The following is a 13,832-nucleotide window of genomic DNA, read 5'->3' as shown; positions in this document are numbered from 1 at the left end:
GCCGAGTGACAAGCTAGTGAATACTGCTGGGACCCAGGCACGGCTCTACACCCAACACTCCTCCCAGCGGCTCCTGGTGCCGCCCCCTCGGCTCTCCGGGGCTTCCAGCAAGGTCTCCACGGAGTCGGGAGCCAGAGCCCAAGATGGTTCCAGCAGATTTAGTGAGCTCTGTAAAGCAACACTCAGACAGGTCCATACGAAAAGATGTCATTTACATTATTTATATATCTCCAAGTAAGGAAAAAAGCACCATTTTACTTAAAATAAAAAGGCTCACACAGGCTTTGGTCCTGTCTTGAGATGACACCAGCCTGAGCGAGAGGCGGTTTGGCCCTTGGGGAGCAGGGAGACGGACGGGACACACGCTGTCGCCGGGAGGGAGGGGCGTCAGGTGGCACGGGCAGCCGCACGAGTGGGGCAAGTGAGGAGACCTGGCAGGAAGGGCCTCAGAGAGCAGCCCCACGCGGCCAGTCTGGGGACGGAGACGCGTGCTGCAAGAGACCAAAAGCAGGCGTGTGGCACCGTCAGGACAAGCCCCTGGGACAGGGACGCCGGCCGACAGAAAGGGCAGTACTCAAACAGAGGTGACGCTCTTCCTGCTACGTGACCGTTTCCTCTGTAGGCCCGTCAACTGCAGAGGGAGGCTTCAACAAGTAGCAAAGAAGCACTCTTTTCTCCAGGAGCTGCGGGCCAACGAGGACAGAAAAGCTACAGTCGCTGCTCCTTTTTCAAGGATGAAAAACAGGCAGTTTCCTGAACACTACACTTCCCGTACATACTTATGCCCCCCAAAAAAGCAAGAGTAGATTTTCCTGCCCAGATGCATAACTTGGCATTGACTACACCACGAAAAGCAAGAGTCTGTCTGGATGGGCTGGATTCCTGAACTACAGCTTAGAAGGGAAGGGCGCAGAATATCACCATAAACTGGCTCACAAGGAATAGTCATCTTAGGTGAACACATGCTAATACATTTCACAGAATGAGGGGTAACAGTCTAGAATCCAAAGTGTGAAGTTTGGAACATCTCTCGCCAAACCTTACTATGAGGGCCTGCACCAGTGAGAGGAGAATTGCAAAGACAGCAGCAGAGCAACAGCGAACAGCACAAAGGGTATCATTCACCAAGAGACCGTCCCCCGTTCCAGAGTCAACCAAGCCACCGGGAGACAAGAGAACTTCACGTGGACAAAGAACATCAGGGCTAAAACCAGAAGAGGGAGAGCTGATCACGAAAGCCATTTATCCAATTTTCGATGTTTAAATACATCGGCCAACCCACTAGGTCAGACGTCTTCTTCTTGAGAAAGGCAGCATCTCTGAACCTGGGATGAAGGACACTTGAACATAATGCATGAGCAGAAGGACCCAATGGAGACGCGTAATTGAAAGAATCATTGGACTGCTGAAGAATTTCTCGAAACTTCTAAGGAAAGAACGATCTGGGTCTGTGGCTGTAGGGCTGTAGAGCTGGCTTCCACCTGGCTCCTCTCAAAGAGGTCTTTGTCGGCCTACCCAGGCACACCTGTGCCAGGCTGGGCCTCAAAGCCGAACCAGTGAGGGCTGCAGACAACCGTCAAAGCGGCAGCGGATCTCCCCAGAGATCGGGGCCCAAAGGGCAAGACGTTTAGACAGGAGTCACCGCGACACACTCTGCTGCTCAACAATCACCACGGCCAGTGTGAGCGACCCCGACCAGACCCACAGCTCTTCCTCTCCCGCCTCGTGTTCACGAGCAGCAGCGTGGCAAGAGGGAAGCCAGGAAAGGAGGTGGTAATGAGGTACAAAAGGAGCAACTGACATCTTTGGGTTTTTAAAACATAAATTCCAATCTAGGAAGTGGGAAAATAAAAAGGGAAAGAATTCATTCTGAATCAATGGACAGAGAAATATGGCTTACTAACCCCACATTCTGCATACAATTTCATATAAGAGAGGGAAAAACCCACCCCAACTCATCATAACGCAGTCCAAATGTTTGCAACCAAAGATTCATGAAAATAGTTCAGGTGAAATCACTTAAAACAAAAAAAAAAAAAGAAAAAGAAACCAGAAAGCTTTCGATCATTCCTTTCTAAACAAAATTGGTAGATCTACTCTCAAACACACTTAAGAGTATTCCACACAACATGTTCAGAATTCAGATTTATTGATTTCCACCATATTGACTTTTAAAAATGGTATGAAGCTGACTGCAAGAAAGGGAACCGGTGATTTTAAGTTAAAATTAAGCTAATGGTGAAAGTACATCACCTCTGGCTTCAGTCACCACATCACCTTAGAGTGGATATAGATTTTTTTTGAACAAAGTTCCAGAACTCTGAAATCCAGGGATGCTGCAGGCCTCTCCCAGCAATGTCCTTCACTTTGGGTCAGTCTCCTGGGCCAGAGGTGAAAGTGCTTTCAAAAATACTGCCATTTCCCCAGCACAGTGTCTTTGATTGCATCCACATATTGAGTTGGAACCCAGTACACCCAGTAGTAAGAGGCTTCCGTGGGGCCCAACTGAAACGCCTGGAAGGGAAAAAGGAAAACCAAGCGGTACTTCAGAGGTCGGGAGACTGAGCAGGCAGCACAACAAACACGGGGAGGGCTGAGAAGTGAATTAATTAAAAAGGGAAGGGGGAAAAAAAAAAAACTGTGCACATGGGGAGCATTCTCCTGTCAAAAATAAATGGATAAATAAAACATAAAAAGGTGGGAGAGTTAGGCACAGCCGATCCTGAAGCGGTGGTTCCCGAACTCGCGTGTGCAGCAGAGCCAGCTGGGGGCTTGTTAGAATAGACTGGTGGGCTCCAGCCCTTAAAGTTCCTGGTCCTGGAGAGGTGGGGCAGGGCCTGAGGATCTGCATTTCTAACAAGTTCCCAGGTGATATAATACTGCTGATCCAGAGACCAGTTTGAGAACCACTGCCCTAGGAAAACTGTCACACATGCAGGAGGAAACAGACATGAGTGTTCAAAGCAGCACTGTCAGAAATGATAAAAACCTGGAAACAACCTACATATCCATCAGTAAGGGAACGCAAAATTAAAAGTGACCTACTCGTATGAATACTGGATTTACTTTTTAAAGGTATGAACTGGATCTAGAGTTAATACAGACAGATCGTAATGTTGAACCAAAAAAAAGCAAGTTGCAGAACGATACATACCATGATACCATTTATGAAAACTGAAAAAACACAAAACAATACCGTATCTTGGTCATGGATATACATGAAAATAAACGCACAGAGAGATGGGAAGGATCCACATGATAAATCATGATAATGGCAATGGGGGGAGGGGAAGACAATGGGGACATTCACTGTTGGTATATTTTCTTTTATTTAAAGCAAGATTGAAAACAAATTACAAAATATTTACAATAGTCATTTCTTGGTGATGGATATATGGGTTTGTTATAGTACTCTCGGTCCTTTTCTGTGCTTTTTAACATTTCTCTAAGGTGACATTCCCCCTTTTTCTAAGGTGACCTGTGAATCTAGCTAGTGAAATGGCATCTGCAAAGAGGGAAATAAACACTTTCATTAAGACAAAGGCCAAGGTGCTACTTAATGGTGTTTAGAAAAGAAAGGGGGCGATTAGAACCCACCTCTGCCAGCAATGACTCCAGAGAGAAATCAGCATTTAAACTAAATACAAAGGCATTAGCCGCCCACACCACCTCCTTAAAAGATGTCCGAAATGGTCCACTCTACTTGTTTGAAATCCTTCTTCCCAGGCTGTCTGAAAACTGGGACTGCAAACCCTACCGGGTCAAACTGGTGAGACAGATGTTTCGAAAGGGAGTGAAGGGGCCCAGCTGAAAATATTAAAATCCAACTTTTGAAACCGAAAAAATCACTGAGCAGGCAAAACAAATCACCTGCAATCCTTTAAAGACTACAGAGACTAGTGGCGGAAGGGGCGCCCGAGGGCCTCCCCTGTGTTGTCGTCACCAGTGCCCGGAGGCACCACACCCATGAGCTGTGCACCCAGGGCTGCACTGCCAGCCACGGCCTGACGCAGCCCCTGAGCTGACAGAGCCCGACACGGCAGCAGAGGGGACACGACCGGCTGACTTCCTAGAGCCAGGGCACCTGGCATCTGCCCAGAGAGAACTGCCGTGCCTCGAGATCCGCTCTTCCCGGACCTCCCCGCACCGCCCTCTGCCGTGAACTCTGTGCGCCAACCCGCAGGCCGCACCGCTAGCCCCTGCTCCTCCCTGGGCTGGGCCGATGACGTGGCTGCATCACGGCCACCTCCTAGGCCGAGCGAGGGAGGCAGCGCCGCCCGCACCCTGTCACTGCTCAGGTCAGGCCCCTGGCACAGCAACTTCGGAGCAAGGTGGCTGAACTCCATTCTTAAAGCAGCCCCTTCAACAGTGCTGGGAAAACAGAAGGTGTCTGCCTAAGCTGCTCAGGGAGTCTCGCCACGGAACTCTCGCTCTGCTCCGCAGACTTGGAGAACGCCTCCAGACACGCTGTCTGGGAAAGAGCAGCCGCTCTCTTTAGAGCAGAACTCCATGCTTAACCAGGTCACAGACTACCCCCTCCCCACAGGGTCCTGGGCCACTCGATGGCTGCCCCCTGGGGTAAGCAACAGCACTGCAGAGAGGGGCAGCCTGGTGCCCTCACAGACGCCAAGGCGAGTGGGAGGTTTTGTTTCATACGCAAGACAAAACTGAAAATGAAGACCCACAAGCCATTAACCTCCTCTTTACATTTATTTTCCTGGTCTAAAAACAAAATATTACAGATATGAGAGATGCAAAAGAGATAAAGTGTATCCCCTTTAAACTGCTGGGGGCAGGGTGCGGTTTGCAAAATAAACAGAACGAGGAATAGGTCACGGATTAAGTTCTAAGAACGGGAAGACAACATGAGGGTCTTAAACCTGCGCGTCTTCTCAACACTGAGTGTTCTCCTCAGTGGAAAGTCCACTCCCTGCTGGAGGAGCAGAAGCAGGAGACTAGTGAGGGCTAGGCCACGCCGGCTACTTACCATCATGTGGTAGTCTTCGTGTCCTTCGATAGGTTCACTGACCACATTTTTAATGGAACCCATGGGCAATTTCTCAGTCCGCTCTAAGTTAAGAGGGATTACAGTGATTATTAAAGGCCCCCCTGCTCTACTCCTGTGACTCAGCAGTCCCTCCTCAGGGTTGGTGGCCGGGGGAATCTACCTCCACCCTCTAGGGACGACGGGAGAGATCTTCTGGTCAGTACACCTCCAGCCCTGCTTGGGAGTTGGGAACTTCTTAGGAGCAAATGGGGAACCGGACTTGACAGAGGTATATTAAAGGTTTCTGAGAGCAGAGGTATAGCTTGCCTGGTGTTACTCTGTAACGTCTGATGATTAATAAACACCCAAGAAATTCCTCTGCATCCTTACTGCCAAGCCCAGCCCTGGCTGAGGTCTTTGGTGCCTGGGATAGTCAAGGGGACCATAAAGAGGCAACTGCATGCCCCTGTGACTCGTACAGGAAGGGGGATGCTTGGGGCTTTCAGACCAGTTTCTATCCCTTGATCCTGCTCACTCACCCTCCCCCCCCATTCCCTCCCTTGGCCCCCCACCCCTCCAAATACACACACTTGAAGAAGTTCTCTGAGAGCATTCATAACCTCTTATGATTAACACTCTAAATGCCACTTATCACATGGGGTCAGAAGACATTTTGCAGCAAGTTTAAGGATGGCAGGTAAGAAAGAGGAGGCAGCGAGGGACGCCTGCAGTGAGATGAGACTGGAGGTGAGCCGAGTGCAGCAGGACAGGGCTGGTGGCAGGAGAGGCGGGGGCACCTGCACGACAAAGCCACCGCCCAGAAGCAGCAGACACCTCAGGGACAGGGAGGAGTTCTCAGCACATGGAGAAACCAAGCTGGAAAACTCATTACAGGCTTTGCAGAAAGCAAAGTCTGGAAAATGGGTAAGTTGACAAAACAAACCAGGAACTTAGAGCCCTGACTTGTCGTCTAGTTGGTGACTTGAGACATGTTATTTCCATCCTGTGGGCCTTGGTCTCTGAAAAATGGGGGTGAGGAGATGGGACCTGAAGATGTTCATTCAGATTTTGACTTCCAGTGGCTCTAAAACAGTGACCCACAGGTAGGACCTGACCAGCACTTATCTTTAAGATGGAAACTTTTTTAAACACCAGCCATTTTGAATTGTCCAGAGATTTCATGCAAAAATATGGACCTCTGGCTTCTCTTGAAAACACAGAAGATTCAACAATCCTGGGCCCACATTCCTGAGTGACAGCATTCAGCTAGATTAGAGACTCGAGTTCCCTACAAGCAGGGCACATGCTCCCCCGAGGCGGCTCCACGTGGTCACAGGTCCCAGTTCCTGCCTGGAGCTCATTCTTCTCCCTCCACTGGGCCTGAGGCTGTCAGTACTGCCTTCTACACACGCTACCGCAGGAGCCCTTGAGTGCCACTCGGTAAAGCACCCCATCGAGAAAGAGGCCAACTAGCGGCTGGGATGGTCACGTCAGCAGAAAGATGAAGCCAGTGGCTGGCAGCCAACTCCCAGAACAAGCTGTCCTCCTCGGACAGTGCTGAGGACACTCAGGTGACAGGACTCCTGAGCTCCCAAGTGAGAAGAAAGCCTGAGGTACACTGACACAGCAGTCTGGGTGGGAATGGAAAGCCCCGCCTTGGTCAACCCTTGAAGACATGAATGTTCACGGCCAGGCTCTTTAACAAGGCTAGTGAGTAATGCGGCTCTCAACAGCTCTGAAGCCCTGATACATCAAGACTCTTCTAGAGCTCTGCCTTTGTGCCAAAGCAGAAAGGCAGCTGCTCCTACAAGCTGAAATAAAACCTCTAACTCACGTGTGGGAGGTTCTCTTTAGCCCCTGCAGTTACGATGTTGTTTCCTATATAACTTCATAACCTGAAAACACTCCCTGAGGAACCAACGAACACTTACACACTTAGTCCTCGTCCAGCTCCCCTGCCTGCACCCACCCTCTGGGCCAGCATCCTTAGCCCCTGCCTCCCATTAGGCTGCCCGAGTGAAAGTGCAAGCCTAGGAAGAGGCGGGGTCTCAGCAAGTCAATGCAATGGTGGAGAACTAAGCAAAATCACCTGCAAGGTCATGAATAAGTGACAACCTGACAGAGGCAGGGCAGCTCACAATTAAAAAAAACTGATGATGTGACAGGCTCTGCAGAAGAGAATGACCTGCTAAAGGGTTCAAAGGCCCCTGGGAATACTGGGAAAGCCCTTAAATATTATGCACAACTTGCTTTTTGCCCATGCAGTTAGAGTCGAAAGTGAAATGAAGACTATAGCAAGGAATCATAAACTTGTTAGAAAACTCAAGCATTTTGGCCATTTCAGTCTTTGTTCATTTTAAGAATCAGGATAGGGTGGAAAACAAGAAACATTTTCAAATTTCACATGATTAAAATCTCACTCTCCGTCACCCTTACTCCAATTATTTTCCATAAAACTTTGGTCCCATTTAAAGCAGAATCATACTAAATGGCCTGTCCCTGAAACCAAGTAACCTCAGACGATGAGATCCCCTATACTTCTCTTTACCATTTACCTCGAACACTGAATACCTACAGTGCTGGCCAGAAACAGGTGACTTAGGCATGTTCGGTTCCCTCCAGGAATCTAACAGGGGGACAGACAAGTCAGAGAGTAATGAGTGCTCTGAGGATATAACGGGGCTCTCTATGAACAGAAGGGGCAGCAATTCATTTGGAGGGTGGGGGAGATATCAGGGAAGGCTTCATTAGGAGAGCACATTTAGGTAGGACCTCGGAAGACTTTGTTAACAACAGGAATGGGAAGTAGGCATTCTGGGTGAGGGCACAGCATGAGCAAAGACATGAGCTGTGCAAAGCACGGTGGGAAGCTCAGGGAGTGATGCAGTTGAAGTACGTAGGGCACAACAATGCAAGTGGGGCAGGAAGCGAGGTCAGAAACTTAACTGGGCCCCATCATTGAGAATACGGGACACTATGCTTAGGCATTTGAACTTGGCCTTAAAGAGCGCAAGGTTTTTGAGCACAGGAACCAGTGAGGAAAAACCAGTACAGAAGATGGGCAAGACAAAAGAGATCCCAGATGGGGCAGGGATATAGATTAATTTGCTTTAACAGACCAAGTTTTGAGACGCTAGGAGTTAACTGGCGCAACAGAGTGGCAAAGAAAGGGACACAGATAATTCTGGAATGTAACTGACAAGACTTTGAACCATCTGGGGGAAGGGAGAGGGAGGACAGTCAGAGACACTTCCCAGCAAATAGCAAGCCTGATTCACAGGCACAGGCAGAGTAGGTGGGGGGAAGCAGAGGGCAACCAGGCAGGGAAGGAGAGGCAGGTCCCTAGTACAGGGGCAAACTCTGATCTACAGGAGCCAGGCAGGTGACATAAATGAATAAAGCTGGCTACAATAAAAGATAAATGAAACAGTGAGGACTATAGCACGGACCACCTGAAGCCACAGCTCGGCTCTGGCTGATCGTTGCCATGTGAAAATGCAGGTCCAGAATGGCTAGATCTTTTGCTTCTTTTCAAGAGAAGCACCAAAAAAAAAAAAAAAAAAAAATCAGATCCAGTGAAACCTCCTGATTTTCACAGATTGTGTGTAAACTCATAAAACCCTTGTCTGTGGACTAGACCTGGCCCTCAGGCCACACATTTGGAACCTCTGGTTTTGGCTGCAACTGAAGAGCCAATGTTTGAAGGATTGGCCCTGAGATCAGACTAAAAAGAATGAGGAAAGAGGGTCCAAATAGAAGGCGAGCATCAAAAAGCAAAATTGAAAGCCAGGAGCACACAAAGCACAGTGGAGAAGGATTTCAGAATGAGGAGCGGAATTGCACCCAAGGCCACGCCCTGCAGGGTACGAGAGGCAGTGAGCCAGGAAGAGGTGAGAGCAGTCCGTACCTTTAGTGCCGATCCACAGCTGGTCTTGTTCTAGCTTAAAGGTAAGTCTCACTTTTCCCCCGGACTTATTGTACATGCCAGATAAGGGTACAGCTGGCAGGCGCTCCTGGAGACACAAGAGCATGGTAAGAGAGGGAGGAACCAGAAACAAGGCGAGACAGGAAAAGAAGACGGGACAAGAGTCGAGGACCTGATTGCAGGAACCTCAGGAAGTCAGAAGGTGAGCCTGGTTCCTTTTCAGATTGCTCACAAAGGAGTTTGGCTTACCTGGGCACCCTTAACAGATGGCATCACATCTTCAGGTTTTCCTTTATCCAACACTTTCCTGTGTTGCTATAAGTCAGAAGAGATAATTAAATGAAACAGCTGACTGCACATTAGTCTATTATTACCTCTTTGAAAAAGAGAATGAATAAAACCTTAATGTTTTGGTTCAAAAGCTTTTTGTGACTACAGATATGGGTCCTTTGACACTACAGAGCAGTGCTGCCCAGCAGAAATTTCCGTGATGGAAATATTCTGTATCTATGCTGTCTAAAACAGTAGCCATGAGTCACTTGTGGCTATTACGCATTTGAAATGTGGCTAGCATGAGTAAGGAACTGAATTCTTCATATTACTGAATTTTAGTCGGCCACATGTGGCTACCACATTAGACATCAAAGCTCTAGAGCAATCAGGATTTCCAGATTGCTAATTCAAATAAACTTTACTTCCTTCTCCCCCTCCCCCGAAATCACCACTGAAAGAACTAATCATCACGATAAGACAGCCACAAAGGATGCTTGCTCTCCTGGCATGTACAGAACAGGACAGCCGTTTCTGTCAACTTAAACTCCCAAAGAAACCTATAAGGATGCTGATAATCAGCTTAGCTGCCTAGAAGGGGCACTTCTTCAACAAATGGAGACTCAATCCATTGCAGAAATCTTCCCCATAACCCCACCCTCAACCCCAGCTAAACAGAAAGCTCAGGAGCCACATTTCCAAAGAGAAATGCTGATTACTCTATAGCCTGACATTAAGAAGTCTCTAACCCCACTCCCACCTCAGGAGTTTGAAGCAGCTCATTAAGGGTTCTAATTAGGCTCATGGCCCCCTAAAACTGTTTTTGTCTGGCCCAAATGCCTGAGTCTTGTTTCCTCTCCATCTGTGGCTTTACAGGTACAGTCGCTGTCTGGTCAAGCTAGAACCGTAGGGTAACAAGTGGGTAGAGGGTAAACATTTAATCGAATTTAAGCACCAGGTGGCCAAGAGCCAGCTTAAACCCGCACCGGCACGGTGGAAACCCTCTGGTAGGAGTAAACTCAACACTACCAGACTACTAGCAAAAGGTCACTCTACATATCAGCCCTAGATTCTTGAGCAAGCTGATGAAAAGCCAGGAGAACGGGTCCCTCTCAGGAAGCCACGTTACGCCTCATAACCGGCATCAATGGAACAAAGCTGCGCGGATTAGAAGCCTAACTGGACTCATAGCTCACAAGTACCTTTTGAAGAATTTTCCCTTCACTGTGGAGAACACTTCTAAAGCCTGTTAAGCTACCAGTAGTAACTCAAAACCTGGATTTAAGAGGCATGTTATGCTCCAAGGGTGTAACCAGTGGGAAGGCTCATTCACGTCTGACATGTTCCTATTTGACAATTTCACACATTGTGGCAGAGGAAGATATGAAAATGGAAATGCACTCATTTAGTTACATTATCATCCCATATTTAGAGGCAAAAGTGTCCAAATAAACACATTTTAGATGTTAATATAGGTTTACAACCCCTTATCTGAAACCCTATGGACAAATGTTTTGTACTTTATAAAGTCTAAAACTTTTTAAGGATTTTATAAACGTAATAGTTTCTTTCTTTTTCGGAATACAGTTTTAAAATACACTACATAATATTCTTTGTGGAGTCTAGGGTAGCACCTTGTTATCAAATGTGTTAATATTTCTAGGGCAAAACATGACTATTCACACTAATTCTGATCAGGTTTTGCTGCCAAATTTATAAAAGCACTTGGGTTTTCAGACTCTTTTGGGGTTCTGGAAGCACATATAAGGGATTACGGACCTGTAACACAAAATTGTGTCCTTCTCACACTGTTGGCCATGTGCCTTGGTGCCTAAGGTCACTGAAATTGATGCTGGTCAAGGTTGGTTTACTCTCCTCAGGATACAGACTGAGTTGAGAATATCTATTTTCCTGGAACACATTAAGAGTGGCCAGGAGACTCCATAACTACAAGTGGGGTTTGCTGGGTGATAAGACCACAAGTGATGGTTCTTCCAATCAGTTCCTTCCACAGTGAAACACTCTTACTTTTCCCAATTACAAAAAAGAATCTGAATGGCTACAATGAGCACAAAACAGGCTGGATCTCTTCCATCCAAAATGAGCAACAAAGCATGTAAAAATTCAGGCCCCCATTTCACAGACCAGGAAGAGGGAAAAAATGAAAATCAGCATAGCTATCTTCCTAGTCAGCTTCATTTGGCTTCCTGAAACAGTCACTTTTAGAGGAACCTCTGAAAGCTACTGATTTCCATGCCTATCCAGAAAAGGGCTTGTTGACGTGAGGGAAGCCACAAGCCAAAAAACAAACATAAGCACTTGTATAAAATGGAGGATTAATTCCAATAGTGGCATTTTTCTCTGGCGCTAAATAGGAGAGAAACCCACAACTGCTTCATTTCAATACCTGGTCTAAAGCCTGCCTTTACAAAGGCCTTATCCTAAAGTAGATAGACTTGAGACACACTGACCCGCCAGATGAGACAAAGATGCAAATCTCAGGTAGTTGTCACCTCCACTCAACAGCCAGCCGCACCCAACTGCTGCCATAAATTTCCATCATGGGCCCTGTCCAAAAAGGAGCTTATTCTAGAAAGGATACAACCAGCCTAGGCTTGAGAGGACAAAGCCTCACACTTCCCAGGACCAACAATCACACGACAGACTCACTTTCTGCCTGCAGAGAGGCTCCTTCTTGTTCTCTTCGGCCTTTGCGTCCTGCTGGGCAGCATCTTTGGGTGTGTTTACTGCTAAAACATCATTTATCGTGGAGCCAACCACCATGATCTTGGCTCCACTGGTGACTTTTATTTCTCTCAACGTCTTATCCTCAGGGACAAGTCCCTTATACATGACTTTCTGCATGGCAGGCGGGAGACCTTGGGAAAAGGTAGAGGACAGTGAAAGGAAGAAACGAAAAACATTCTTGCACAACAGACCCGAAAGTGAATACTGCTCTATCGCCAATTACTTTTGTGCACTCAGGCAATTCACAACCTCTCTAAGCCTCCAGAACTTCATAAGAGTAATGACAATAGTTCCTTCTGTATGAACTTGTTTTAAGGACTAAGATATAATACATATGGAGCATTTAGTGCAGCACCTGGTATTTAATAACTGATCAATAAATATCAGCTATTATTCATTCCAAGTTGTTCCTCAACCATCTTGTGACTCAAATATTAAGTGAGAGTCCACAAACCCCAGGGATATAGAAACCAATAAGGTTTCTGTTTTTATGGAGCTTACAGGGTACGTGCAGAAAATGTAAAAAGAAAATCATTTCAGATGGCAAACTGCTGTAAATAAGAAAAAACTAAGTAATACGAGCATCTGTGAAGGGGCCAGCATGAGAGCCAAAAACAGTGTTTCCTAAACTTCCCTTATTAGAAGTACCTGAGACATTTGCTAAAAATAATTCCTGGCCACATTCCAGACCCACTGAATCAAAATCTCCAGGGGGAAGGGCCTAGGAGCTGTAAATTTCACAAGCGCCTTAGGTGATTCTATTAGAGATGTTAGAAGCACGAGTTAGAAACTTGGCCCGAAGAGTCAGAACTGGCATTGAATCCCAGCTCAGCCACGGACTAGCTCTGACTTTGGGTCTCATTTTCCCCACCTGAATAATGGGCACATTACTACTTACTTGGGAGGACTGTTGTGAGCATTGAGAAAGCTGATGCAAGGAAAGCGGCCAGCGCGGTGCCTAGTACAGCGTCAACACTAGACAGGTGAAGTGGGAAAGGCTGTCAGAGCCACGGGGATTACCTGTAATCGAGTGAATCTTCTGTTTTAGCTCGGAGCCTGTGCTATCCAGGGGAAACTTCACGTCGTGCTTAGTCTTGTTCCAGATGATCTTCAGGTCCACCAGCTCCCTGCCCGCGCCGCCGCCCGCGTCCTCGCCGTTGCTGACCGAGGCCTGGGCCGCGAGGTCCCCAGGGGGCTGGGCCGGGGCAGGCTGCAGACTGCCTCGCGCGGCGCAGGAGTCCTCGGCCGCCACCCCCGCCGCGGCTTCGGCCTCCAAGCAGTTGAGGGGCCGCGCGGGCCCCTCGGTCGCCACGGTCTCGGCCTCCGTGTCCATGCCAGTTTCCTCCATGCCTGCAAGGGGGTTAGGGGGTGGGCGCTCGCCGCGGGCTGGGCCTGGGACCGGATTCTGCCCGGGCGCCGCCGGACCGCCGCTCCCGAGCCAGGCTGCTCCCCCCGCCGCGCCAGGCCGCATCCCCCAGGGGCTCCCGCCTCACCTCGGCCCGACCCGGGCGCCCGCCACCCCCTCGACACTCACCATCCGGGGCTCCGGCCGCCGCCATGATGATTGTGTACAACACCCACCGCTCCCGCAGAGGCCGCCGGGAAAAGGCGAGCTGGCTGAGATTGGCCCCGGTAACAGCCCCTAATCGCGCACAGCCTGGCCGGAAACAGGTGGAGGTTTCTATGGAGACCCGCCTCCTCCGCTTCCCCGGCCCGGCCCCTGCCACGCTTTAGCTTTCAAGAACCCAGGGGGCGGGCCCGGGAAATCGCCCACTCGCTGGACTCTGCCCCCTAGAGGCCGAGTGGGGCCGCAGTCGTGCAAGGGGGCGTGGGCTTGTAGGCTAGGAGGCCTGCGCCTTTAAGGGGCGGGGTTGCGCCTGCTGTGGCGGAAGCGGATTTGCT

General features: G+C 48.7%; 1 protein-coding gene across 2 annotated transcripts; it reads right to left on the bottom strand.

Annotated features, from left to right (window-relative positions):
• Positions 1-2,132: 2,132 nt before the first annotated feature.
• On the bottom strand, positions 2,133-13,640 carry UBFD1 (ubiquitin family domain containing 1). Of its 2 annotated transcripts, none has more exons than XM_068565556.1 (7): positions 13,465-13,608; positions 12,951-13,280; positions 11,853-12,061; positions 9,162-9,227; positions 8,895-9,000; positions 4,988-5,070; positions 2,133-2,514 (listed from the first exon to the last, which is right to left on the bottom strand). In XM_068565556.1, exons 1-7 carry the CDS (start codon positions 13,487-13,489, stop codon positions 2,404-2,406), a joined length of 930 nt encoding a protein of 309 aa, XP_068421657.1. In that variant the 5' UTR covers positions 13,490-13,608; the 3' UTR covers positions 2,133-2,403. The 2 variants fall into 2 exon arrangements, with proteins under 2 accessions (XP_068421657.1, XP_068421656.1); XM_068565555.1 differs by lacking the exon at positions 2,133-2,514 and adding an exon at positions 7,563-7,613 and having other exon boundaries at positions 5,011-5,070; positions 13,465-13,640.
• Positions 13,641-13,832: the final 192 nt, after the last annotated feature.

The sequence above is a fragment of the Eschrichtius robustus genome, chromosome 16, assembly GCF_028021215.1.
Source record: "Eschrichtius robustus isolate mEscRob2 chromosome 16, mEscRob2.pri, whole genome shotgun sequence".
Classification (NCBI taxonomy): Eukaryota; Metazoa; Chordata; class Mammalia; order Artiodactyla; family Eschrichtiidae; genus Eschrichtius; species Eschrichtius robustus.
Note: the sequence above shows the minus strand (reverse complement) of the source record. Positions and strands in the feature narration are given on the sequence as shown.